Raw genomic sequence first — 25,478 nt, 5'->3', positions numbered from 1 at the left:
ACCAGCTCGGAGAGTTTTACTTGACAGTTTAACATCTGATTAAGGGTGAGACACATGTGGCGAAGGGCCCACATGCTGAGTGCTCAGGTAATATTCCTGATTTTCACTGTCCTGTCTGTCTCTTTGATGAATCTCCAAAACGCTAAAATCTGCCTGTTCCCTATTTAATATGCTGCGAGGTTGAGTGGTTTCTGGATGAAGAAGTCCCCACAAGAAGACGTGCAGCGATCACTCTCCTGCCCCTGGCTGCAGGTGTGAGGACGTGTGGATTTTCCTTACTATGTGCAGCTGAAGATAGTCTCCGAGCCCGTGGGTGCTCTCCACCCGCACCAAGATGGCGTCCTTCTGCTGAGAGCTGAAGCCCACGGCCAGCCGGTCGGCGCGGGTGCTGGGACGCTCGTTGGGGGCCCAGGTGAACGTGATGAGAGCGCCGCCCTTCCCGAAGATATAGGTGGTCCCGGCTGGGGCGGGAGACAGAGAAGGAGAGAGAGAGAGAGAGAGAGAGACATTAGAGGAGTGTGTTCGGGCCCTGTGGAGCCCTTCAAGGACGAACATTCGCAGACGTTTCTACAGTTTTAAGTACCGCAGATTCTTCTGACGCCATCGAGAGAGCGACGGCGGCGAATCGATTGATTTCCCACGTGTGCCGTGCTGACAAACGTGACCGACGACAGCAATCGAACGGCCCAGCCGCATCGTTTCTGGTCATGACTCAGCGCCTCTGAAGATACTCAATAAAAATCAAGCAGCTCGCTGCGGTTTCATTCTTTTCGTGGGCTCATGATGGAGAATTCTGTGATGGGTGAACGTCCTCCAAATCAAGCCAACGCGCCCGAGGTCAGAAATAATCGAAAAACTGCGTCCTCTCGCGCTAAAACTCTGTTTTGCTTTTATTGACAGAGCTCCTTTAGCCGGCCGGATAAAATGAGCTTGAAGCGTCTCGAATCCATCGATTTAACCTGGATTAAAATTAATACACCTGCTCACAGAGACTGCGGCTCCTTCAACTTTCACCACGCAGTCAGAGGGATTTGTGTCTCTGGGGATGAGTGAGACATGTGCGTTAATTCATCGTCGGCATGTTCTGGTGAAATGACAGACGCACCAAGGAAAGTCGGCGCGGCTATGCTAATTAGCTTGTTCGCCTGACAACTTGAAATTCAATTAACTCCTAACTGGACTCCTTTGAACAGGAATTTGACAGTTATTGCCAAACATAGACCATTGACTAAAATTCACAGGCCTTCTGTGTTTCTGGCGTAAATTCGAGCTTAAGTCACATCAATGCGGGGAAAAGCGCTGTGTTGCTGATGCTAACAGCAGGGAGCAAAGCCGTAGTCCTACGAAGAATCCAAAATAAGTCGTTTCCGTGTTAAGGAGTGGAGAGAAAAGCCCACCACCCTTTAATAGTACATCACAAGTGCTTGTTTAACCCAAACCATTGTTTTAAAAACCTACTATTTTTAAGCTGTTAAAGCCACAGCGGAGGCCCACTCCAGATAAAATTGCAGTCTGGGTTTCAACTCTGTGTACACTGACTTGAGAGCTCTTGTGCTCTTCTTAATGGCCACTCACCACAAAGCCTCCTTATTAACGGGAACTAACCGCTTGTCGGAATTCTTACGACTAAACACTCCAGTGACTCCGGAACACCTTGTATTGACTTTGAATTTAATTAAATGGCCTGGAGTGTTTATTTGTTGGCCTAATTCCTTTAGACTTATCTTAATTAATGTCGTAGTAAATCTGAGTAGGTGACATTAGCTGCACCTGGAGCGCTCTTCCTCAGTACTTGCTTGTCATTTTTGGTCTCTATCATGAAGCAGAGGATCCGTGACACCCTGGTATTAATGAGACTGCCCTTTGCGTTCCTGTCTAATGCAGGTGCAGACAGCCTCACAATAGCACCATTAGCCCAAAAACAATCTCGACAAAATCAAATTTCAAACTGGCGGCAGCGCGGTGGCGCGATTTCTTGCTTTAACTTATCATTAAAGAGTTGATTGCACATAATAATGACACTGACACTGAGATCGGCTCCTTATAAACCTCGTTTTCACCGAGCAATTTTGCCCGCCACCAGGCATGAAGCCCCCAGAGAAAATCAAGGCTGACTGATGCTCCTGCAAGGCTGCTGCCATTTCCATCTGCTTTCATTCCTCCGCTGCAGACTGAACGATAATAAATTAATAAAACAACACTCCCCTGTGTTGTTACGGTGGGAGAGATGGAAACGACACATTTGTATACAAAACTGCAGCGCCGCAGATGTTCACTTAGCATAGCGTAAACGCCGGCAGGTTTAAGGAGCCAAATACAGCGCGCAAAACGCACGCATGAATTCCCTCATTTGTTAAAACCAAACACAGAATCAGCCGTGATGGAGCCAGTCGCCCAGTTCTGGATCCGTGACTCATTTTATAGTTCAATCAACATTACAGGCTTCATGCTAATTTACACTCAGGAGACTCAGAACCCAACCACTTTTAGCATCCAATTTTGGCTAAATATGAAGTAAACATTACACTCGGTGTTGCTCGGTTGAGTTTAAAATGGTGTTATTAAGCCAACAAAGCACAAGTGGATTGAATCTTCTTGTTATGTGCTACGACTCCCTGAATTTGGCCATGTAGGAAAGACAAGTAGGCTTTAGCTTTCACATGGTGAAACGCGGAAGGTCGTAGAGATCGAGAAGAATCCTGAGGAATATAAAAGCCAACGTCTGGTTGACATTTTGTAGCCTTGATGCCAAATGAGAGGATTGGAATTGGCAGAAATCGTAGACACCAACGATTACATTGGGTTAATGTCATAGGCCATGAGCTGACGCTGGCCATCTAAAAAGCAAGAACAAGAGCAGGCTCTCAGTAAAGTGGGGGGGGGGGGTAACAGGAGCCGTGTGTTCCTATCCTGGATTATAGAATATTGATGCACCTGCAGGAAGAGGCGGCGGCGTCTTTCCACGGCGTACCGGGAACGCCAGAATCCCCACGACATTAAAGCACTTCATTACATCTTCCGCGCTGCTGCTCGTCTTCCCGTGTCCTCTGTGCACCTGCATCTGGTGCAGCCAGCAGTAAATTAGTCTCGTTAAGAGCGCAACTGCAAAGATCAGAGTTGTCTCGCTAATAGCAGCTCTCCTCTCCCGTCTCGGGGGAGCGCCGCGCTCTCCTCTCGTGGCGGTTCCGACGCATCTGTGCTTACATAATAGGGTTCCCTCCGAGCCTCAATAACCCCAGACGGTGCTGCTGTGCATCAACTCATTCTTACCCGGCCACCTTGATGATTAATTGCGCCTAACGCACAGACATTGTTGCCATGAAATGGTGGAAGGATAGCATATTCTAACCTCCAGGAAGCCTCGCGTTGCTTTAACTCAGCCACTCTGAGGGACGTTACTGATGCACCCACCATTGTGAAGCTACCGACAGACCTCACAAAGGCGACATGAATAACCGTGTTTAAAAGGGCTTACGCGTAATTGTACGTGAGCGTGCGGGGTGTTTGTTTGCGCCGAGATGTGCGCTGTACCCACTCAACCATCCCGTCCTCCTCATTCCTTATCGCAGCCCGCTGAATAGGCAGAAGACAAGGCAACGGGCTCATAAGACTTGCAAAACACACTGAGACACGTGGGATAATTTGCATCTCATAACACTTCGGATGTGAAATGCTATAAATGTGGACCCAAGCTTCCTGTCACATACTGGCAGACTTCTTTTGGGGGCCTTCAGCAGCATTATTCAGGCTCCTGCTGCAGCCCATGTGACTGCAAACGCTGCCGATATACGTGACAGCGCCTATAGCACGTGCACGTACGAGCAACGCGCCTCGGAGCGTCTCGCCCACCTGGAAGCTTCGACGGATACCCAGCAGATGCGAAGCGACTGTCGTGACGACGGCGCGTAACGCCGAACAGGCAAACCCAATTAAATGTGCTCATGCACGTGAAATGGCGAGCAGCTTCACTTGTGGGTTGAGAGGAACGCGCAACACGAGGGGAAGGAAAGCCGAGAACGTGGAATTCAAGGCTAAATCAGAGGTGGACGTGGAATTAAAGTCCTGAGCGGAGACTGAATGTGCACGTGGCACCGCTGAACCGCCGTTTCCGCCCCTAACGCGCGGACGCCGGTTCCCAAATTGAAGGTCCACCTCCACGAATCAGCGGTTCTTCTTCAGGCGTTTCATTCTGAGCGGGCTCCTCCGCTCACGTGCGGCGGCCCTCGAACACGCGGACGGGAGGAATTCAGGACTCAAGGTTTTCTTGGCCATTCTGCTTCTGTCCTTCATTCTGCTTCTTTCCTTTCAGTTTTCGCACTGTTGTGAGGACGTGGACAATTTCTGAGGTTGATTTGAAACTGGTTTTTAGAATGCGTGGCACAATATGTTAAAAAAAACAACAAAATCCCTATTTCCTACGCTACATGAAGGTGGCATTTATTCCCTGAAAGCCGCTTGGTGAATTTTAAAACGGCAATTTCCACAAATCTGTGCTTTTAATGGCTTCAAACGGCGGCGATTTGATGGCGTAAGCGCTGATGACGCCACATTTTCGCCATAAAACCCCCCCATCCTCGTAGAATTACAGACGTTTAATCGCCATTCACTGCGTTTAAGTTCGCCACTCTTGCCCGCACCATTGGTTTTAAATCGGTTTGATTTTATTTATGTTGTTTAACAGGTTTGAGATTCCCGTTCTTCACTCCTAACTGGCTTCGTCTCACAATCATTGTGCCATTTTGTGGTCGTTCTCAGCTTTGTTGTGGTGTTTCCACTGGGGATTTCCCGGCTCCAGTGCGTCGTCTGCATCAATCACAACCACTCAACTAGTTAAACAGGTTTAGGTTCTATTGTTTTTGAATGGTAAGCAGCAGTTGCGCGTCGGGAGGATTCTGTCAAATCCCACCTGCGGTTACGTGACGTCCCCAGATTCAACCTTAATCATCGTCGGGAGTGAATAGACGGGCAGATTTCACCCCAAAACACCCAAGAACGACACGTTGGAGCCTTCGCAAAGTTCGACAAACACGTTCATCTGCCAACACCACAAATCTTAGTTTCTTGGGAAATCTGCATTTTTCTGCAGCGCGCTTTCGTGTTCTGTCTTTGCTTTTAATAAAAAAAAGCCGTATAAGCAACAAGCTGAATTCCAGTTTAGATGGAAGAGAAGAAAAACTGCCTTATAAAACTGTCAGTGCAGCTTAATGTGTTTAAAAGCTAAAAGTCAAAGAAGCGGCTGCGTTTCTCCCTCAGTTTTCAGCTTGAAAGGCTCAAACACAGTAGAAAGGATGATCTTGTGCCACATTGCATTCTCTAAATTAAAATTTAAAAAAAAAATGCCTTTAGCACCATACAGTGTGTTTCAAAATAAACCTTCCTGCCATCTATAAATCTGCATTTCCTCACCTTAAACTATGGATTATTGCAAAGCCGCAGAGACGCGTGCAGCTATGCAGAAGGATAATTAATACCTGGAACTCCGCACGTGTCATTTCACGGCGTTGTTCATTCTTCGCTCTGACCTTGTTAATGCCGGACTTCAGTGGCACCTGCGAAACCCTCCTTTTTCCCTCTCCGGGTTTTCATTCCGCTTTGCTGCAAATATAGATTATCAGGGCCGATCTCCGTCCTTGGTTTAACATCCACGTCGGCTCGCTCGGCTCTCGCTCCAAAAGCCTCAGTGACAAGTGCAGAAAACATCAGTATTTATTTACAGAGCAGACGATGCCGTGATCACATCAGGGAGAAAACTCATCATTTCTGTTTTCAGAGCTCCTGAGTGTGTGTGTGTGTGTGTGTGTGTGTGCAGGCCTACTGACTATCACTCTCAGGGTAATGTAATATGTGACCTGGAGGAAATGGAGCTCTCTCTGGGAGACCTTTTGATGCTCCGATCCATTCACTCTGCTTTTCTGCAGCTCTTGTATCAAAGAAAAAAACCCCACAATGTTCAATTTGATTGCTCTGAGGCAAAAGACAAAATATATTTTACAGGTAATGCCGTGGCAGGAAGGAAGCGTGCGCCGTGCTCAGCTCACTCGCTGAATATTGAGCAGTTCTTAAAGATATCATCTTTTAAAGAAGCTCACTAAAGCATTTCCTCCACTCCAGACCTCTCTCTGCAAGCATTAGCCGCTCTGTGCTTCACCGCTGCGCGCACAGCAACAAGGGGACCCTGGAGAATGAAGTGCAGCAGATCTTCACCGAGTGTGTCGAACACACGGCCGTGATGAGGGGTCGACCAAAGTTGCACCTCGCAGGCCGTGCATGAGGCCACCGGGGGTCAGGGTGTTAGCAACACTCCCAACAAGTGCTGCTTAATGGCTCGTTGCACAAAACCCGGCAGCCAAACCAACGAGTGTTCGAGGAGCCCGAGGACGGCTGCACAAACCTAATCAGGGGGAAAAAACAGCCCGCAAAGTGATCCCGTCAGGGCGGGGTCACAGTTTATAAGGCGGGAGACTGGAAGCATGTTAGTTACGTAATCCGTCTCGAGTTGGGATTCGGCTTTTCTCGATACGAGAAGTCCCGAGTCAAACCGCCGGCGTTCTGTCCTTCAGCCCTTTGGTGCCCTGTGTCGGGCTCTTTGTTGGGCACACGGAACCTTTACTTTGTTAGTTGCTGCGTGCACAAACCTGCACCGAGGGCCCGGCTCAAACCCCAGTGCAGGAAGGCCCCAGTGCTTCGGACCACTGCTGGATCACAGCCAATGCAGTAAACCTGCAGACTCTCAACACATATTTGATCTAAGGCTGCTCTGCTTTCATATCTCTTGACATTAGCAGAAGGCAGTGGGTGCTAAAGCCGGCAACAACACCGCTGGAACTCTTTGTTTCAAAGGGAGACACAGATTGTGGATCTATTTGCCATGAAGTGGGAAAAAATGCCTCCATTACTGCATATAAATGAATAAAACATAGTCACGGTCCTTTTCTAATACTCTAATAATCCCGTTTTATCAGGAGTGACATTTAAAAGAGTAGACAAATTGATTGTATAATAGTAAAGAGAAGCTATTGATCAGTCTGTGGGACGGGAGCGCCGCCTGGCAAGATGTCAGAAAATAGAGGAGCACATCAATTTTAATCTCAAGTCTTCAGGACGTCTGTGTCATCAGAGCAAGAGCTCTAAAAGGACAAATCCATGTCCACCGGCTCCGTGCCGTGATGCTTGGCGAAGGGGCCACGCGGCCCAAACACTGCAAACTCCACCCCCCCCCCCCCTCTCCTGGAAATGAAATCGACGATGCTTTCAAGTCGAGGGGGCGCGCTCTCACTTTTTGCCGAGATGCCCCGTTGAGACAAATCCTGTGCTCATTATTTGAATTTATCCTGGGTGGATTGTCACACTGTGAGCACTAGTGTAGCAGCACATACAATAGCCTGTGTAGGATGAGGCTTGTGAGGAACTGCAGTAGGATGGTGGCTATAAATATCCATGGCCCAGGGGCTCAGAGCCTCTTATATTCAAGCGTAAGGATGCAGTTGAGATGACATTATTTTCAGAGAATCAAAGTTGGCCTTTTCCTTTTAGAAAGGGTTTGTTCTTCTGTGACAACGCTTGCATAACCACGATGTTCTCAGCTGCCTATTGGTTCTACACGGCGCTTGAAACACGAGGATTTGGGTTTCATTTGCTCTGTAGAGCTACGTCCTCCCCGCTCTGACGCAGGGGAAAGAGGCACAAATGCAGATTATTGGAAACATATTAGCGTTTCAAAGAGTGTTTATGGGGCAGATTGATCGGAGCGGTGTCAGTAAAAGCCTGCTCCGGAATAGGACGGCTATAATAGAGCGCAAGTAATCACATTTTTAGCCTTTGGATAAAGCAGCTGCTACAAAAGCCCATAAGATCTCCTTTTATTGGACATTAAAGCGTGTTAGGATTGAGATTTCAAAGTGCAGAATAAAAGGGTGCGCTGGCTCGCGTGGCGCTACTTTGAAGGGGCTGCAAATTTGATGTAGATTATTAAAGATAGGTCAATATTTCATACTCCTCCACAGAGCGTTCACTGTCTTCCTAAATTACACAGAACATGTGATCGGGTTGATTTTCTTATTGAGATGAAGAACAAACCTTCACCGTGAATGACACCCCCCCCCCCCCCCCCCCTCCCTCCCAACGAACCAGACTGTTTATGTTCCTCTGTGGTATGATGTTTATCATGTGTCGCGCTGCAGAAATCAAGCATGACAGAATTAAATTACAATGTTAATTAAAACAAGAAATGCAGAAAAGAGAAAACCAGCTTTGCCCCCCCCTCCCGCACACACACACACACACACACACAAACACACACACATGGTAGCATCTTGAAAAGCAACAAGGGGTGAGGACAATCACGACTGATACTGATGGGCAGATAAAGGGGGTAATGGGGCTCAAAGGCTGCCACAAATCCGAGAGATCCATTATCTCACAGCAGGTTAGAGAGGCGCTAAAGCTGCCGCCACCAGATAACAACTGCCACAGCATTTCACCTCTCCTCCACCGCTGTTTCTGGAAGAAATGCGACCAAAAGAGGCAGAAAAGACAGACGACAGGACGGCGCTCTGCCAGGCAGCCAACCAGACGGGGATGGTCGGAGGTACACGTCTTACCGTGGCCCCCTCGGGTAAGAAAAGGCATCCTGTTGATGGCAATCGGAACGGTGCCATGCTTATTGTGAAAATGGTGGACGTGGTGCGTGGTGCTGAGACTGGAAGACACACGTGCTGTCCCAGTCTGGATGGGGAGCGCGGTAAGCAGGGCGAACCAGAAGGCCAGTCGAGAGCAGTAACTCAGGCCCATGCCTGGACCGAAGCAGGACCGGCCGCCCGGTGGTCGGAGCGCGGGGGCGGCTGCAGCCAGGTGACCCATGAACGTCAGGTCCACAACGGCCCGGTGCCGGCAGCTCGGCCGAGGTTTAGCATCTGACAGTTTACCTTGAGGACCGCGGGGCATCTCAGTGACAACCTGAACCCATTTCCCTCCTCATAATCCCTTAGACTCGGTACGCGCTGTAAACGGATCCTCTCAATGGGAGACGAAAATAGTTCAGGAAGGCAGTGGAGATCCAACTAATGTCCTTGCCAACGAGTGGAAGACCAACGGCCAACTTTGTGGTTAACCATGACAAAACGTCCAAGGTTTTAAAATATCATCCTGGGGGTCATCAAAGAAACGCTGAAGGTGAATTCAGCCATAATTTCAAGCGGGCGTATCGCTCGATCACGATACTCAGGCAGGAAAAGTCGCAGAACGGCGCTTCATGTGACAAGAATTCTGATAAGAGTCTCCATCGCCCACAGGTAGAGCTGGGGGGCAGATAAACCTGCCCACTATGTAGACGGCCCCTCCACCGCAGCTGGGAAAACAACAGGCTCCCATGGAAAACTGGATCTTCATTAAAAAAAAGAGAGGAAAACGATGGAGTTGAAAAAAAATGTGATTGGAGCTGCTGCAGGAAGCTTTTGTCCGCTTTTAGCCGGAGAAAGAAAAGGGAACAGGGGAGGGAGGCAGAGAGAGAGAGAGAGGTGGGGGGAGGAGAAGGGGGCTCTATCTGCGACGGCACGGAGAAACAAGATAATCCCAAAAATAATTAAATTAACTCTCAGACGTTCTTCAATCAGCCGCTGGCAGCAAAATCAGCCATCGGTCGCCTGTGGTGCGGCGAGATCGGCGAGAAAGCGCGAGCGTTTCTGTTTGGAGCCGACGAATGGTCCGACGCTCTCTCTCCGTTCCTCTCTCTCGGTTCCTCTCTCTCCGTTCCTCTCTCTCTCTTTTCCTCTCTATCTCGGTTCCTCTCTCTCTTTCCTCTCTCTCTCGGTTCCTCTCTCTCTCTTTTCCTCTCTCTCGGTTCCTCTCTCTCCGTTCCTCTCTCTCTCTTTTCCTCTCTATCTCGGTTCCTCTCTATCTCGGTTCCTCTCTCTCTTTTCCTCTCTCTCTCGGTTCCTTTCTCTCTCTTTTCCTCTCTCTCTCCGTTCCTCTCTCTCTTTCCTCTCTCTCTCGGTTCCTCTCTCTCTCTTTTCCTCTCTCTCTCGGTTCCTCTCTCTCTCTTTTCCTCTCTATCTCGGTTCCTCTCTCTCTCTTTCCTCTCTCTCCGTTCCTCTCTCTCTCTTTTCCTCTCTATCTCGGCTCCTCTCTCTCTCTTTTCCTCTCTCTCCCCTTCCCTCGCTCCACCTGCTCACTCTCATATGCAGCAACGGCTACTGCTGCATTCTCCTCTCGCCGCCGCCGCTCCTTCCTCCCTTCATCCTCTCTCTCGATGCCCCGGCCGGCTCTGCTGCATGCGCCGCCTCCGACGAGGGGGGGGGGGGCGGCTAAATGTGACGGCGTGCGTCCCCGGAGAAGGGCAGGTGATTCTCCTCAGAAGAGCGCGGCTCCGAGAGATGTTGCAGCAGAAAATATGTTGCAGTCAAAATAAATAAATAAATAAAAACGGACGGGAAGAGGTCCAAGAAGAGAAAGAAGCTCGGTTTGGAGCTGAGATCTGACAACCATGAGATGAAGAGACCATCAGAGTATCTGATCCAGCGATGCACAGCGCGCGTGTGTGTGTGTGTGTGTGTGTGTGCGGCTGAGGAAGAGTCTGCGAGCAAATGAGGGGGGAGGGAGGGAGGGAGGGAGGGGTGTTGGGGGGGCGAGGTGGGGGTTGAGCGATAGCAGGAGGGAGGGAAAGACAGCAAGAGACAACGAGAGAGAAAAACAGGCAAACACACGGGAAGCCGAGGGAGCGGGAAAATGGGCTGCGTGGATAAACGCACGCCGCAGACGCGCGGCGCCCGCTGGCTCGCAGGTCCTGGCAGGAACACGCAGAAATGCTGCTGCAGAGGAGGAGCCTGACGGAGGTGAGCTGTCAGGAGGAGCGGGGCAGCGCCTGCCGACGCGCTCCTCACATAAAGACTTGGCGCCGAGTGCATGAGAGGAGGGCACAGATTCCTGCCATGCTGGTCCCAGCACCCCCCCCCCCCCCCCCCACAAGCATTTTATTTGTTTTGTTGCCCCTCCATCAGAAGCTATTTTCTCCGCTCGCCTCGGGAGCCTCCCTTCTGGGGGACGGCTCCGTGGCTCTCTGCTCAACCATGCAGAACTGGACCTGACGGTGACTGATCCCAGGTCTGAGGTGTTGTGACAGTTTGGGAGCTGTTCATTTTTTATTTATTTATCTATTTATTTTAAACTTATTTACATGTTGTTTGATGACGGTCTTTGGGAAAAGCGGGAGCTAAACATCACGAGGACGGGAAAGAAAGTGGAGCCATCCTGGAGATTGCAGGGGATAAGCGAGGGGTGGTGGTGGGGGGGGGTGGTGGGGGGGGTGGTGGTGGTGGGGGGTCGCTGCAGCGACATCGGCTAAATCGCGGTCGATAGAGATATCAGCTGGGATTGCCTGGCTGGCTGAAGAGACACGCGTGGAAACGGGAGGACAGAGCCGAGCCATGCGGCACCACCGCTCCCAGTGACAAGAAGTCGACGCAGGCCATTACTCAAGCGGGGGTGGAGGGGGATGGGGGGGGGGGGGTTGAGCAAGGCTGACGGAACAAAAAGAAGCCAGGAGGGGTGGGAGCATTGCTGGAATGGCAAGTGCCTGAAACAGCATGAAGGCGTCCTTCTGCCGGGGCCGGAAACAGAAATCCGAACGCTTGTTGATTGTTCCTCTCGCTCCCCAAATGTGTCGCTCAGCCTGAGTCACGGGGAGATTTAAAGTTGTGCGTCCAGCTACATACGCCCCCCTCCCCCCCCCCTCCCCCCAGCTGGGACCACGCAGAGCCACGTTTGCCTGTAACATTTGCGGCGGCGATTTGGCGACCTGGTGTCAAGATCGGCGAGTCCGATGACATTCGGAGGAATGCTAAAAGCCCCCGCCATAATTGCGTAACGACTCCGAGAAGATGGCCGTCCGTCTTTTCCAAATGAGAGGAGCCTCTCCGGCTTCTCGTTGGGGACGAGAAGCAGGAGAGGGATGATTTATAGCCGGCGACTTGAACTGGGGGGGGGCTCGCCAGCGCGGCGATGATATCTCGGCGAGAGCTGTCGAGGATGAAGGAACGCGTGCGCCCGGGCCCGGCTTAACACGACCAGAGTGGCCCCGAACGGGCAGGGAAAGGTGGGGGGGGGGGGCACGTAACCTTGTGCTGTCCTTGTTATTAAATAGATCAGGCGTCTCACGCAGCTTCCAGCCGACACACTCAGACTCTAATATTCACTCCGGACCAGCGCTGATTTCATTAGGAGCTCCTTCTTACTCAATCCTGACTCACCCGGATTTGGGCGACCGGAACGCCTGGCCTACATCGGCGGTTCCAGCCCGTTGATTTGCATTTTAATATTTTCCTACCGGCTATTTTAAACCTATTTTCCCACTCATAAAATGCTTTGGCAGCTCCCGCATTTACATAATCAAATCATTTCTGCACGTATGGAACAATATAGAGTTTCGACACACGCGGGCACGAGGCGGGCGGTGACGACATGCAGGAGGACGTGCGCGGCGTCCTAAAGACGCCAGAAACACCTCTGTTTGTTCTCAGGAGGCTTCCCGAGGAGGAGGGGGGGGGGGGTTCACAGACGTGCCGTCTGGCCCCAGGGGGTAAAGTAGCAGGATTAATCATAGCACTTTCAGATTAATTACCCATAATGCAGCTTCCTCGGAACGGCGTCGCCCGCAGTGGTGATGTTTGGATGATTTCATTAGGCTGGAAAAGAAGAACCCACCTAAAATAAGTCGAGTCGTGCACGGAAAGGAGAACAAGCGGGAAACATCCAGGCGCTCCCAACCGGGATGAAGGTGCACAGCTGGAGGGGGGGGGGGGACGAGGAAAGAAGCTTTTTCTCTTTTTAATTATTGTGTTGCAGGAGAAACGAACGTGCAGACGTTCACAGGAGCTTTCTGGGCAGCGCGGATTTGCTCGCTCTCCCCCCCCCCCCTTCACCGTCCGCCACTTTTTAAAAGCAATTTCGGCATCCGCGCTCGCCGCCGAGACGCCGCCGCCTGTGACAGCAGCCGGACTTGGCATCACATGACACGGGCGAAAAAAATAGATCCCCGTTTGCTGCCGGAGCCGAGTTTACCGAGGCTTAGCGTGTGAGGAGCGGCGCCGGCGTCAAGACGAAAAGGTCGACGGCGTCCCGGAGTCGGACAGCCGCCGTTCCCAGATACGTCTGAGTGATGCTAAAGACGAGCATTGAGCCGCACGCATAGTTCAGCCCTACAGAACACGGCAAGGCCTGACGCAACCGCCCGCTAATCATCATCCTCATCTTCGTCATCCTCATCCTCCTCATCATCATCCTCATTGTCCTCCTCATCCTCCTCCTCATCTTCATCATCCTCCTCATCCTCCTCCTCATCATACTCATCATCCTCCTCCTCATCTTCATCATCATCCTCCTCCTCATCATCCTCATCCTCTTTATCATCCTCCTCATTTTCATCATCCTTCTCATCATCATACTCATCTTCATCATCCTCCTCCTCCTCTTCATCCTCCTCCTCATCATCTTCATCATCCTCCTCATCTTAATCATCCTCCTCATCATCCTCCTCATCATCATCTTAATCCTCCTCCTCATCCTCCTCCTCATCATCATCTTAATCCTCCTCCTCATCCTCCTCCTCATCATCATCCTCCTCATCATCATACTCATCATCCTCCTCATCTTCATCATCCTCCTCATCATCATACTCATCCTCCTCCTCATCATCATCTTAATCCTCCTCCTCATCCTCCTCATCATCATCCTCCTCATCATCATCCTCCTCATCATACTCATCCTCCTCCTCCTCATCTTCATCATCCTCCTCATCCTCCTCCTCATCCTCCTCCTCATCATACTCATCCTCCTCCTCCTCATCTTCATCATCCTCCTCCTCCTCCTCATCCTCCTCATCCTTTTGGTCTGAAAACTGTTCACCAATGAGGAAATTCTTTGTTTTCCGTATTGGTCTTTTTGGCCCCAAATTCTCCTTTTATCGATTCATTTTAGTTGCTTTTTTCCCTCCCGATTGTGAGGAATAAGATGATCGAGTCTCCTCAGTAGTGATGGAGTCTGCTGGACGTTAGAAGCCTGGAGGAGATTTTTGGGAAAAGTCACTCTTCCATATTGCTCAATGGACTGAATGTTCATTTAGGTGTAACAACATAGCGGAATACTTAACGAATTGCAATTAATTGCAGCATTTGATGGTAAAATCTAAAGGATGACTGTGACTAGACGATGTGCTCGTGCTGCGCTGTGTTTGTGATCGTCCTTTAATCTCAAATAAGGGGGGGCAAAAGCGCCTCAGAATACATTACGGATTTTACAGGCTTACTGCCTGTAAGGTGTCTGTTATAGATAAAGCAGGGTTTTAGCCAACGTGCACATTTTTGCACAGACGCCGCATTTTGGCAAGATAACATTAGCGACTGGCTTTGCCTGACAGGCTAATAGATGTCATCTGTTCTCGTAACAACTGTTATTTCAGGATTCAATTGTTGGCTATTCATGCTAGCAGGAGTTGGTGGACAGTTCAAAAGGATTATGTTTCAGCTGCGGGCGCGTTCCCCTCAGCTCCTACGACACTGAAGCAAGATTAATGGTCACTAACCAGCCCGGGGGTTGTCTCCGCTAAGTGAAACTTAATGATAGCTTTTGAAATTAGCATTAGCTTCGCAGCCTCTTTGAATCAAAGCTGTGTTTCTTCGGTGTTTTTAATGATGGAGGCGGGTTGTTTCCGCCCCTCTTCACGTGGCGTCCGTGCCAAAACGCTACAGTCGGAGCCCTCCACATATTTGCACGTATCATCGGACTATCATATTCCCTCAAACGTGCAAACTTTCAATGCCAAAGAGGTCGTAAATCACTCTGGTGCTGCAGCCCGGCAGGGATGAATTTAAGGTTTGCTCAGATTAAAATTGATTAGTAACAGCGGTGACGCGGCCTCTAATTAACTGTGCAGGAACGTATTCAGCGAGCAATGAAAAAAAAAAGCCAATTTTCTCCTGTTTGGGAGAAAAACGCAAACCAGGATTGTTTTGGAGCGGCGGCATCCACACACAAAAATAACGATTAACTGTGATTAGCACTAAAATAAGTCTGAGCCTCAACCAGCGCAGATATTTTCACCGAGAAAAAAACAAAACCAAGAACTGAACGTCTCTGTTAGTGCCACAAACGAGGATTTAACGGAGACATTACGGCGTTTCACATGAGCAACGACCTCCAGGGCAGATCCTCCTCGCTTTTCAGGCCAAATCGTTGCGTTTGCACCCAATAAATATATTTTTAAGTGCTTTTAATTCACCAATTAAAAAAAAAAAAGTCCACAAAGGCACGAAGCGACATGTTTCACGTGCACATCGCCCTGTTATTATCTAGCTTTTCAGTGTAATAAAGATAAACTGGGATTCCAGCTAAACTTCCCAGAATCCCCTGGGCTTTCCTGCGATTTCCCGACCCTCCTCCCGACAGATGGGAGCAATCCCAACCTGGACGAGGTGAGAGCGGCGCACTTCCTGCTCCGGTCCCGTTTATCTCCTCCTTACGAGCCGGGCGGAGACCGAGCGGCGGTTCGGCCGCTAACGCGGTTACACGCTGAATTAATTCAGCTACGTAGAATTAGATAAACCCGCGCGTCCCCGGCTAATTGCAAAGATACCAGACGTCCAGGTGTGAAAAGACTCGCTCTCGTTCCTCCCCGTGAGGCCCATGAAAGCTCCGGGCGCCACTCCCGATGGCGCCGCTGTTACATCTGTTAGCGGCGTGCAGCTAACAGGTACGAGGGTAAAGGTACGGGCAAACATCAAGGCTCCTTCCCGCGTGCGACAGGAGACGGGCGTGGAGGAGGGCGGCGAGGCGGGTGTAGATCAAAGGAGACATTCACGGCTTCACGTGTCATTAATATGTCATCACGGTGGCCTCACCACTGCCGCCGGGGCCTCACCTGCCAGAACCGGGAGGGTTTATTATTCATGGAAGACAGAAGGAAGCAAGTGAATAATCTATCACCTGACAGCAGAGGCGCGTGCAAAGTCTTTGGTGCCCGATGACCAGGGGGAGGGGAGAGAGGACGGGCGTGGAGACAGCAGCGAGGGTGAGGGGGGGGCACCGGAGACGGTGGACGGGCCGGCACGCCCGCTGACGCCGTCTGACGGTAACGAGGGAAACGATGATTCCCGCCAGTGCTTCCGCGGCGGCGCTCCGAGAGCCTCGGCCGCGCGCTGATCTGCTGAATGCTGATTCCTTCAGGATTGGGAGCGTTTCTGGGCGACGAGAGGTGGGAAAGAGGAGCCGTGTTGGATCGGGACAGATGTCCTCCTCACACACGCAGCAACAATGGCGGCTGATCCGAACGGAGCTGCGACCGGCTTCTGTCCGCACCGCCGCCTGCTGCGGATGTTGCACTGAATTCCAAAATGTTGGGGACGCGCTCCCTTTTCCTAAATTCTTCATTGCGCTGACTTATAATTTATCACAGCCGAAGCTACGTGCTACGTAGCGAGGAGGAAAACGCACCTTTCGTCAGCAAAGTGAGAACATTTGGGGCCCGTGGGAGGATTCTGGCTGCTCCGGAGAGGCCAGACCTGGGTTTGGGCTGAGCGCGGGGTCGGGGGTCAGGGTTGGGATGAGAGGAACGTATAAATGTGTGTGTCTTTGTGGGCTTTCTCCTCACACAAAGCCCCTGCTGCTGCCACCGGGAAGCCCCTGCAGCCGCCCCGGGAGCGGGCACAGATGGGCATTCATCCGCGTGGCCCCGGGGCCCGCGGTGAAACCCCCCTGTGTCCAGGGGCACAGAGGGGCAGTCACAGCGGGGCCGGAGCTGCCCACTTGGTAATCAAGCCTTGACCCGCGTCGGGGAGAAGAACCGAGCCAGTATGAGACGGTTTTCCCGGAAGCCTCCGGACCCACTTCTGACCTCACTTCTGCACCGTTTTTCTCGCCATAATCACACGTGCGCTCCGTTAATTTGCCTCACGAGTGCGGCCGTTGCTTTGACAAAGCTATCGCGACGGAGCACATTGTCATCAAATGTCCGACAAATTGCTTGTTATTATTAGAGAAGAATTCCCTCCGAATGGATTCTCTCTGGGTGCGACGCTCTGTCCCTCCCCGCAGACGCAGCTTCCTGTCCGGCTCTTATCTCTGTCATTATGGAGTCGGAAACCGCCGCCGGCCGCTTAGATCAGTCGGCACGCCGAGGACAATTCCGGGCCGATACGCGGCGTTCCGCGTCGCTTTTGTAACCGAATCCCCGACTCTTATTGTTTGCTTTTGATCCTGCAGTAGATTATTTCCCCTCTGTCTGCAACCGCGTCAGAAAAAAGGGAAAGAATAGCGGCGGAATCTATTTATGCCAGTGTTTTGATCTGACACGATTGGCCTGGTCCAAAAATAAAAGGGTTATTTTGAACCCCGTGTGTTGGCCGGAGCCTTTCCAGCCGTTGGGATAAAGATTGTGACGGCGGAACAATGCTGGAAACTGCCGCATATAGGTCAGGCCAGACTTCCTGCCGACTAAAACAGTAATCAACTTCTACATTATTAATTCACATAATTTCAGGCTGAGAAAATGGGAAAAAATCTCTTTCCAACCAGATTTTTGCGGAGCCTCTCGGAGCCTCCAGCCTACATTTCCAGGTCTTGTTCCAAACTTGCTGCTGCGTGCATTTTTTTTTTTTTCATTCCCCCTCAAATTAGAAAATTAATTTAGAGGATGGAGCGCGCCTTGACTCATTTATTTATTTTTTTAACAGTGTTTCTGTTTCTGACTCTCATCTTCAACCCGTTTCAAGCGCCATATTGATGATTTTACATGTTTTCCATGGGGGGGGGGGCTGGATGCTACAAGATATGCTAGCTAGGTTAAACCAATTACAAAACGAGCCCCTTTTCCGCTCGAAGGAGCAGCGGCGGATGTAAACAGTGAGTTGGCTCCAGCGACAGAGGAAAGCCGGTTATTTTTAACAATGCGACCATTTAATACATCCTGCGATTACGAGTCGGAACGCCACGGACGCACAAAGGCTTTCACGAGGCGCTCGCTCACGCTCGGCTTCACAGCCACAAAACATCCCGGCACCACGTCCTCGCGGTGTTTCCATATTCCTCCGCGTATCTGAGGCGAAAATTAAGGGGAAGACCTGGAATCAAATCTGATGTGAAGCGAGCGAATTCGTGAATCCGGCGCGGTAATCAGAGATAACGAGGGATCAAACGGAAGAGGGGGAATCCAAAAAGAGGCCCGGAACCAGCAGAACAGATGAAAGGCAACGTGTGAGTGGCGTGCACCCCCCGCTCTGGAGATGGCGCCTGAAACCTGCCGCCCTGAGTCCTGCGCCCGTGGTGGCGGCGCCGGGGAGTCGCCCAGCGAAGCGGCGATGTGAGGCGCGTTCTTTGGAAAGCTTTGGACACGCCTCTCTGCCTCCGTTACAGGGTGTGACATTGGCGGGAGATTGAGCTCCGTTTCCAGCCGCCGACACCGCGACTAATCGTGAAATAACCTGTCGCGTATCTGAGCGAGGGGCAGAGTGGCGTGCAGGCTCCATTCTGCTAAATGTAGCGTGGTGCCGCCGGTCTGTTCGCATGCTAACGAGCTGCTAACTTGCATTAAATTACCCTGATCCGTGACACTTAGCGCAAAGGTCGCGAGAGGTCAAGGAAACAATGTCGGGGGGGCCGAGCCGGTTTGTTTGCAAACAGCTAATTAACGTTTGCTGAAGACATTGATGAATCGGCCGTCAAACTTCATTTTAAGTCCTGAAGATTTGGGAATTAATGCATTTTTAAGAGCGCAATTAGCAACGCAGAGTCACGCCGACGTAGAGCGCGGAGGCAGCGGAGAACCCGCCGGTGCCGTCTGGGGGTTAAAGAAGGTAAATAAAGGGGGGGCCAGTAACGAGCCTGGAGGCGGGGAGGAGCGTCCACGCTAAGCAGGCGCCGGTTCTGCTAAATGTGCCGCTATCAACAGCGAAACTGGGAAAATTGACCCGTTTTGATTTGTGATTAATCGTGATGGACTCAAGAGTCCGTGTGATTGATCTGACGAATACTTTCATCATCGTTCCATCAGAGGCCGGCTGAGGCCGACGCCTCTGCGCCGCTCCAGCTCGGCCGGTCCGAACCGTGTGATCAGAATGTTCTTCTGCAGCGGCCCTCAGCGCGGGCCTTGAACAAAAACGATCGCATAAATGATACAACGCTACAAAACGCAGCGGAGCTCACACAACACCGGGCCAATTAACGAGGACACGGGCGGCTGGCGTGATTAAAACTGTGGAGGAAAATGATGGAGCTAGCGGCACTTCATCATTTCATCTCGAGGAGATTCGGCTTTAACTGCAATTTGTCCTTTTTCTTTTGGCTCGTCTGAGCCTTGACGACTGTTAGAAACTCCCAAAACGGTCCGACAGTCCTACGCTGTTAGCTTAGCCGCTTCTTAGCATCGCCAGGAGACGCGGTTTCATTTTGTGCGCAACAGAAGTTCAGGACTCAAATCTTTTATTCAGCGTCTGTATTTTTTTTATCTGAACAGTTGGTGCAGATGAAGTCATCAGCTTTGTTCTTACCACACACACACACACACACACGCACACACACACACAACTATGTCTTTTCTTTAAAAGTGGCTGAATTACCAGCGTGAGTCAACGTCTTAAGTGTCACGATGAGACTCAGCTCGTGTCCTCATCACGTCCCGTTAAAACTGGTAAACAGACCGAAAAAAGGAATCTGATCCGCCCGACGTCCAACGGGAAGAGCGGAGATGATGAAGCAGCGTGTGTTTTTATGCATTAGCTTCTTTCGACGAGGAAAAAAAGCCTCTTAGAGCAACACGTGAGAACAAAGATGCTCTTAATGTGAGAAACTGCAGGACAGCGAGGCTAAAATAAGTCGAGCCTCGTCCCCTCAGGTGCTCCGCTTCCCTTCACGTCCATGTTAATGTCAAATCTTTCCCACTCGTGCCTGAAAGGCTAAAAAGCTGTAAAAATGCTGGTCGGACGTTGACTCGCGATGTTTGTCACTGGAGGACAAGTCTGCCATTTTGTTTTTTGTCGGGCGATGAATGAGAAAGATTAAATCAATGCTAATAATTAGACACTTTTAGAACCTAGCAAACACTTTCGGCTGTTTCCCCCCCAAAATCCGGGCGTGCACGTGATCCCTGACCGAGGGAAACCCAGAAAATTGTCAGACAAACCCCGTAAAAGCCGCATTAACGTGCACGTTAGCGGTGATCACCAAGATCCATAAATACCTTCTAGCAACTGTGATTGTTTGATGAAGATCTGAGAAGATTCTGTTGTAATGATCCTGTCAAATCATCGTTTGGGCGGCGCCTGAAAAGCCCGGTAGCATCCAGCGCGGCAGGAAATTCGCAATGGCTAAAATGGCCACCTTAACGGATCCTGACACATTTCCAGGTCTCCTATTTTGGTCCGTAAATGACACTTTATCCCCGAGCCCCTGCAGCACGCCGCCGTGGAGACGGAACCGCCAAGACATTGGAAATGACTCATTTTGCTTGTGAACTTGTCCCGCGCTCCGCTAGCGCGCCATTGTGTGTTTTGGCTGCGCCGCAGCCTCCTGAGTCATCGTCGGTCCCGAAACGATCCGATGGTGCCGATGGAGGCCGTCAGTTCCCGTCTCCAAACCAAAGCGGACAGCTTCATCAAAGCCCAGGACCGCTTCTTTGCCGTCGGCGCCGCGCGACGTCTGCAAAGCGCCAGGTCCGTGTGCGTATTAATGCCGCCGATTTCCACAAATCTGTCTCGGATAAAAGGGTCCGTGAGTCAGTCAACACTGACATCACGGACTAAATGTCAGTCCTGAAATTTGTGGGCTTAAAAATGACTCAAGGATTCGTCAGGGTTGGGACCAGAGGCCTGATGCGGCCCGTCTGGGTGTGCTGTGTGTGTTCGAATGAGCCTCGGTCCCCGGGGAGCCAGCCAAAGCCGGAATTTCAATCCCGGATTATCCTTTTGGATTTTGGGACACACTTATAATGGAGAATAAGTCCACCTGAGCTGAAGGTCAGACCGAGGAGTCTGGACGTGAGCTGGGCCGACCCCAGAGCCTGAACCGCGTCAAGGAAAAACTCCCCGTTAACAGGAAGAAACCCTGAGCAGGACCAGGCTCGGGGGGGGGGGGCGCTCCTGCCCTGAAAGAAGAGGTTAAATTAGTTGATTATGACCTGATAAAGCTGGTTAATAATAGAAGGCAGGATAGAAAACAAAGGCGGCGCTAATGCCGCAGGGGTCAGTGAAGCAGAATTAAATAACCGTTGTTTGGGCACTTATATAAGTTTTTATAGGAGCAATGTCACCGTGGACGGTATATAAGGGCTGGAGGGTCTCCGTGGCAACAGCGTTACACCTTCTTCATCTTCATTTTCATCAAAAAATCCATTTGAAGTGTTGGAATTTTGGTGCCTTCACCTAGCGGCCAAGTGGGGAATTGCACCATCTGTCCAGGTCAGAGACGAGGCCTGGGGGTGGGGGAGGGGGGGGCCATCTTTAACACGCTCTTCTTTCCGTGGAATTCCGGGCTTCCGGGCCCACGTGGCGTCGCTGCGCTGAGCGCCAGCGAGCAGATGTTGCCCGGAGCGCTCGTGTCATGAAGGAAATTCCATCTCAGGTGGGTTTCGTGTTCTCTGCAGTGCCCGTGTGGACGGGGGCTCGGCGGGGCAGAGAGGGCGCCGCTGTGTCACATCAGGTTACGGCGAGCAGCTGCCCGGCGCCGGCCCCTTCTAACACGCCGCATTCCCATAACGCCCCAGGAGGCGTCACGATTATTCCAGCCTTCCGTGTTTTCCCTGGCTTTTCCCTCGTCGTTCGCCTCCGTCGTCACCAACGCGGACCAGCGGAACGGTGACGGGAAACGGCGGCGGAGGTTAAGCAATAATTCCGCCTTCCGCATGTTCGGCGAGCGCCGGCGCCGAGGATGGAATGCTGAACATTCATTATGTGTCACAGTGACTGCGGCGATGAAACAATTACCCCGGGGTAATTTGCACAGATGTTTGCGGCGTACTTGCTAAATGGCTTTCTGCGCGCGAACACGGGGGCAACCGGGCGCACGAGGGCCCCCGCCACCGCCGCCATTCCTGCTCCGGCATCCAAACCGCTCCGGGTTCTGACGCCGTTAGCGCTTCCCTCCGCCCGAAAATGCCCATTTAAAAAGCGGCGTTCCGCTTTTACACGACGTTATTGACACATTAGACGGGTGTTTGGGGGGGGGGGGGGGAGCACGCCGCTTGTTATCGGGGCCGATGTATCGGTTTGACCTTTCGTGTCAGTCGGCCGTGCCATTTACCCAACAGTCCTGGGGGGGGGGGGGGGGGGGGGGGTAGAGGCTCAATTCACCGTTTCCACGTCCAGAAGAACCAGATTAAACTGGAATTTGAAGAGTTACATCATTCAAATCGGGCCAAAAATAAATGAATCAATCAAAACCTGGTGTCCCTGGCAGCCCGACATTACAGTCGGCAACGGTTGCTGCGAAGGTTTGGCCTCAGGCAGCCACTTAAAATTCCGGGTTTTGGATGACGTGATGGGCATTGAATTGGCTCACAAATGTGGAAATGTGTGTGTGTGTGTGTGTGTGTGTGTGTGTTTGTGTGACTTAAGATGATGGAGACCATTTTGAGGATCTTTCCATGTAAAATATGACATAAATTCACTCCACCAAAGGCAACATTCCTTAGATTCGTCTTCCCATTTCCAACACACACGTTTCATTTTCCAAGTGAGTCCAACAGCGTCGCTCTAATTGTCCAATTAGGAACAAAACAACATAATCGGTGCACGTAATTGGCTCCCAATGATCTAAATACTAAATCTCCATACAGGTCCAGAAGAAACATCGGCCCGGATTTTCCCGCAGATGCGATACTTCTCCAGTCATAATTACCCCCACATTACCCTGGAACAGCCCCCCCACGAGGTGATGGCACTCAAATGTCCTAATTCAAAACAACATTTTAATAACGATTGGCGAAATCCTCGCAGACATTCTAAATGGCGCTGCAGCAAATGAAGCCGCGCCCGCCCCCGAGCGGAGCGCCGGACCGGAGCGCCGGACCGGAGCGCCGCCGCCTCCTCTGCTCGGCGCCGCCCGTTAGCGCGCTGACTTACGGTCGTTGCAGAAGGGGCCCCCGTAGGTGGTCATGGTGCAGTCGCAGGAGAAGCCCTCCCACAGCTGGAGACACACCCCCTGGTGGTGGCAGGAGTCCTCCGTGCAGGTGGTGCTGGGACCTGCGCACCCGCCAGAGCCGCGGCGTTAAAAACAACGGTTAAACGTGCGGAACGTGTGCGCCGGCCGCCGCCACCCCCCCCCCCACCTCACCTCCGCAGCCTCGCTCCACCTCCCCCACCTTGTGGAGGGCATCGGCCAGCAGGTCGGGGAGCCTCCCGTTCAGGTCCACGGACGCCAGGCAGCCCTTGTAGCCTTCGCGGGACGCGATCAACCTGGGCAGGCCGCCGTAGGCGCTCCTGCCGGCGCCGCCGATGTACAGCTCGCCTGCAGGATAGAGCACCGCGGTGAGCGCACGCCGGCCTCGTGCACGCTGGCCTCGTGCACGCCGGCCTCGTGCACGCCGGCCTCGTGCACGCCGGCCTCGTGCACGCGCGTGCGCGACTGCTTGGGAAGCAGGTCGTGTAGGCTAAATGATGAAAAAGTCCTGGAGAATAAACTCCTTTATTAAATATGATGATCATTAACTTTTAAAGAATAATTAGCTCGGCGCTTCAGGCTCATTTGTTAATTAATGCAACCTGAATTGTGACGGCGGCTCCAGAACCCTGAATATTTATCCGTCTACCGTCTTGGTTTACCTTTCAGGTCCAGGTTGCGGGCGCCGTTGGCGTGCTGGGTGACGGTGCGGGAGTCGATCTTCAGGATGTGCACGTTGTTGCCGTCGCGGGAGATCACCACGTTGTGCCACTGGTTGTCGTTGAGCGGCTTGTCGGAGTTCCCCTTCATCAGCGACGGCCCGTTGCCCAAGTCGAACACGTAGTGGATGTACCTGACGGAGAGGCCCGTTTGATTAAAACAAGAAGGTTCTGATGTACGAACACACGTGTGGACCCAAACAGGTGGTTCGATGTGCACCTGTTACGGCTTCTCTGATTGGTCCAGTGATGTTAACCTGTTACGGCTTCTCTGATTGGCCCAACGATGTCACGTGACACCAGGCGGGACGGAAACATATTTAGTGTAGTTCGTGCACGTTTGAAGTGCTCAGGTGCACCCGGACCTCTGAGTCCGACTGAGGCGGAACCGATTCCTCAATCTGCTCCTCCTGGAAGCGTTCTGGAATGAAAGCCACGCCCCGGAGGCGGGTTCTGGGCTCTGGGCCCTCTCTCAGCAACTGTCTACGCGACGCCAACACCCAACGTGCACGAATCGTGCGCGGGCGAAGCCGCTGGCAGGCGCTGGAGCGGGTCAGATCCTGAAGACGAACCGGGCGCTCTGCTGATGACACCTACGGTTCTGGCGCCGCTTCCCTCGTCTCCAGATTCTTTGATTCTCCACCTCCCCGGAGTGGAACCAGAAGACAAAGGAGTCTCCTTGGATGAGTCCGGAACCGGAGAACCCGGTTTCACACCGCCATCATGGCGCTCCGTCACTTGGACTTACTTTACTACCAAAAACGGACCAGAACCGCGGACCAGAACCGCGGACCTGCTTTAAACGTGTTGTCAGTGACTTGGAAAACATTCCAGTTTATTTAAATCCTACTGAGGATGCAGGAGGCCGTTCCTCCCCAGCGCCATCGGACCTTTCTGTGCCTGATTAGAACTGGACTGAATCAGCACTATTGCGCGCACGCACACACACACACACACACACACACACACACACACACACACACACACACACACACACACACACGCACACACACACACCGTTCCTGCTCCTTTTTTATAGAGTCAACATTGCAACTTTCTTGTTCTGGGACAATCTAATTTCCCATCTGGGGTTAATTCCAATCTGCCCTGTTTATGAGGACGCATCACGTGCACCTGTGGCGTGCGTGGACCCACGCGATGGCGTTTGACGGTGTGAGCGGCGCGTGCGGGTCGCCACCTACCCTTTGACCAGCTCCACCACGATGAAGTCACTGCCGTCCCCGGAGTTGTACAGGATCAGGCCGTCAGGACTGGTGGTCTTGAACTGGAAGAAGAGGTGCATGGAGGCGTAGGCCTGCAGGGTGGAGAAGGCCAAGTAGCTGGCTTGAGTCAGGAACGTCACGGGATTGGCCACGATGTGCCGCATGCCGAAGCGTGCGTTCAGCTCGCAGTAGGAGATGTCCCCGTTCTTGCACTGGTCCAAGAACAGCATGCCGTTGACAGACAGCGCCTGCAAGTGGCCGATGAAGTTGGACGGCACCACCGAGATGAAGCGCCGCTCCGTCATGATCCCGGTCTCCACGTTGTTGAACTCCAGCCGGGTGTGGGCGCCGGACATGTGGCCTGCGGGAGCAAAACGCGCCATTTTAGCCGCCGCGGCTCCTC

At 51.9% G+C, this 25,478-nt stretch overlaps 1 protein-coding gene across 9 annotated transcripts in view; it reads right to left on the bottom strand.

Moving 5' to 3' along the window:
- Nucleotides 1-25,478, bottom strand: part of nrxn2a (neurexin 2a) — a 77,445-nt gene that overhangs the window by 12,267 nt on the left and 39,700 nt on the right. For all 9 annotated transcript variants that reach the window (XM_029848095.1, XM_029848099.1, XM_029848096.1 and 6 more), the window contains 5 exons: nucleotides 25,055-25,436; nucleotides 23,796-23,986; nucleotides 23,308-23,481; nucleotides 23,097-23,216; nucleotides 280-461 (listed from right to left, as the gene is read on the bottom strand). In XM_029848095.1, the coding sequence (XP_029703955.1) occupies nucleotides 280-461; nucleotides 23,097-23,216; nucleotides 23,308-23,481; nucleotides 23,796-23,986; nucleotides 25,055-25,436 (1,049 nt within the window). The remainder of the gene's footprint in view (nucleotides 1-279; nucleotides 462-23,096; nucleotides 23,217-23,307; nucleotides 23,482-23,795; nucleotides 23,987-25,054; nucleotides 25,437-25,478) is intronic.

This window comes from Takifugu rubripes, chromosome 15 (assembly GCF_901000725.2).
Source record: "Takifugu rubripes chromosome 15, fTakRub1.2, whole genome shotgun sequence".
In the NCBI taxonomy this organism is placed as follows: domain Eukaryota; kingdom Metazoa; phylum Chordata; class Actinopteri; order Tetraodontiformes; family Tetraodontidae; genus Takifugu; species Takifugu rubripes.
Note: the sequence above shows the minus strand (reverse complement) of the source record. Positions and strands in the feature narration are given on the sequence as shown.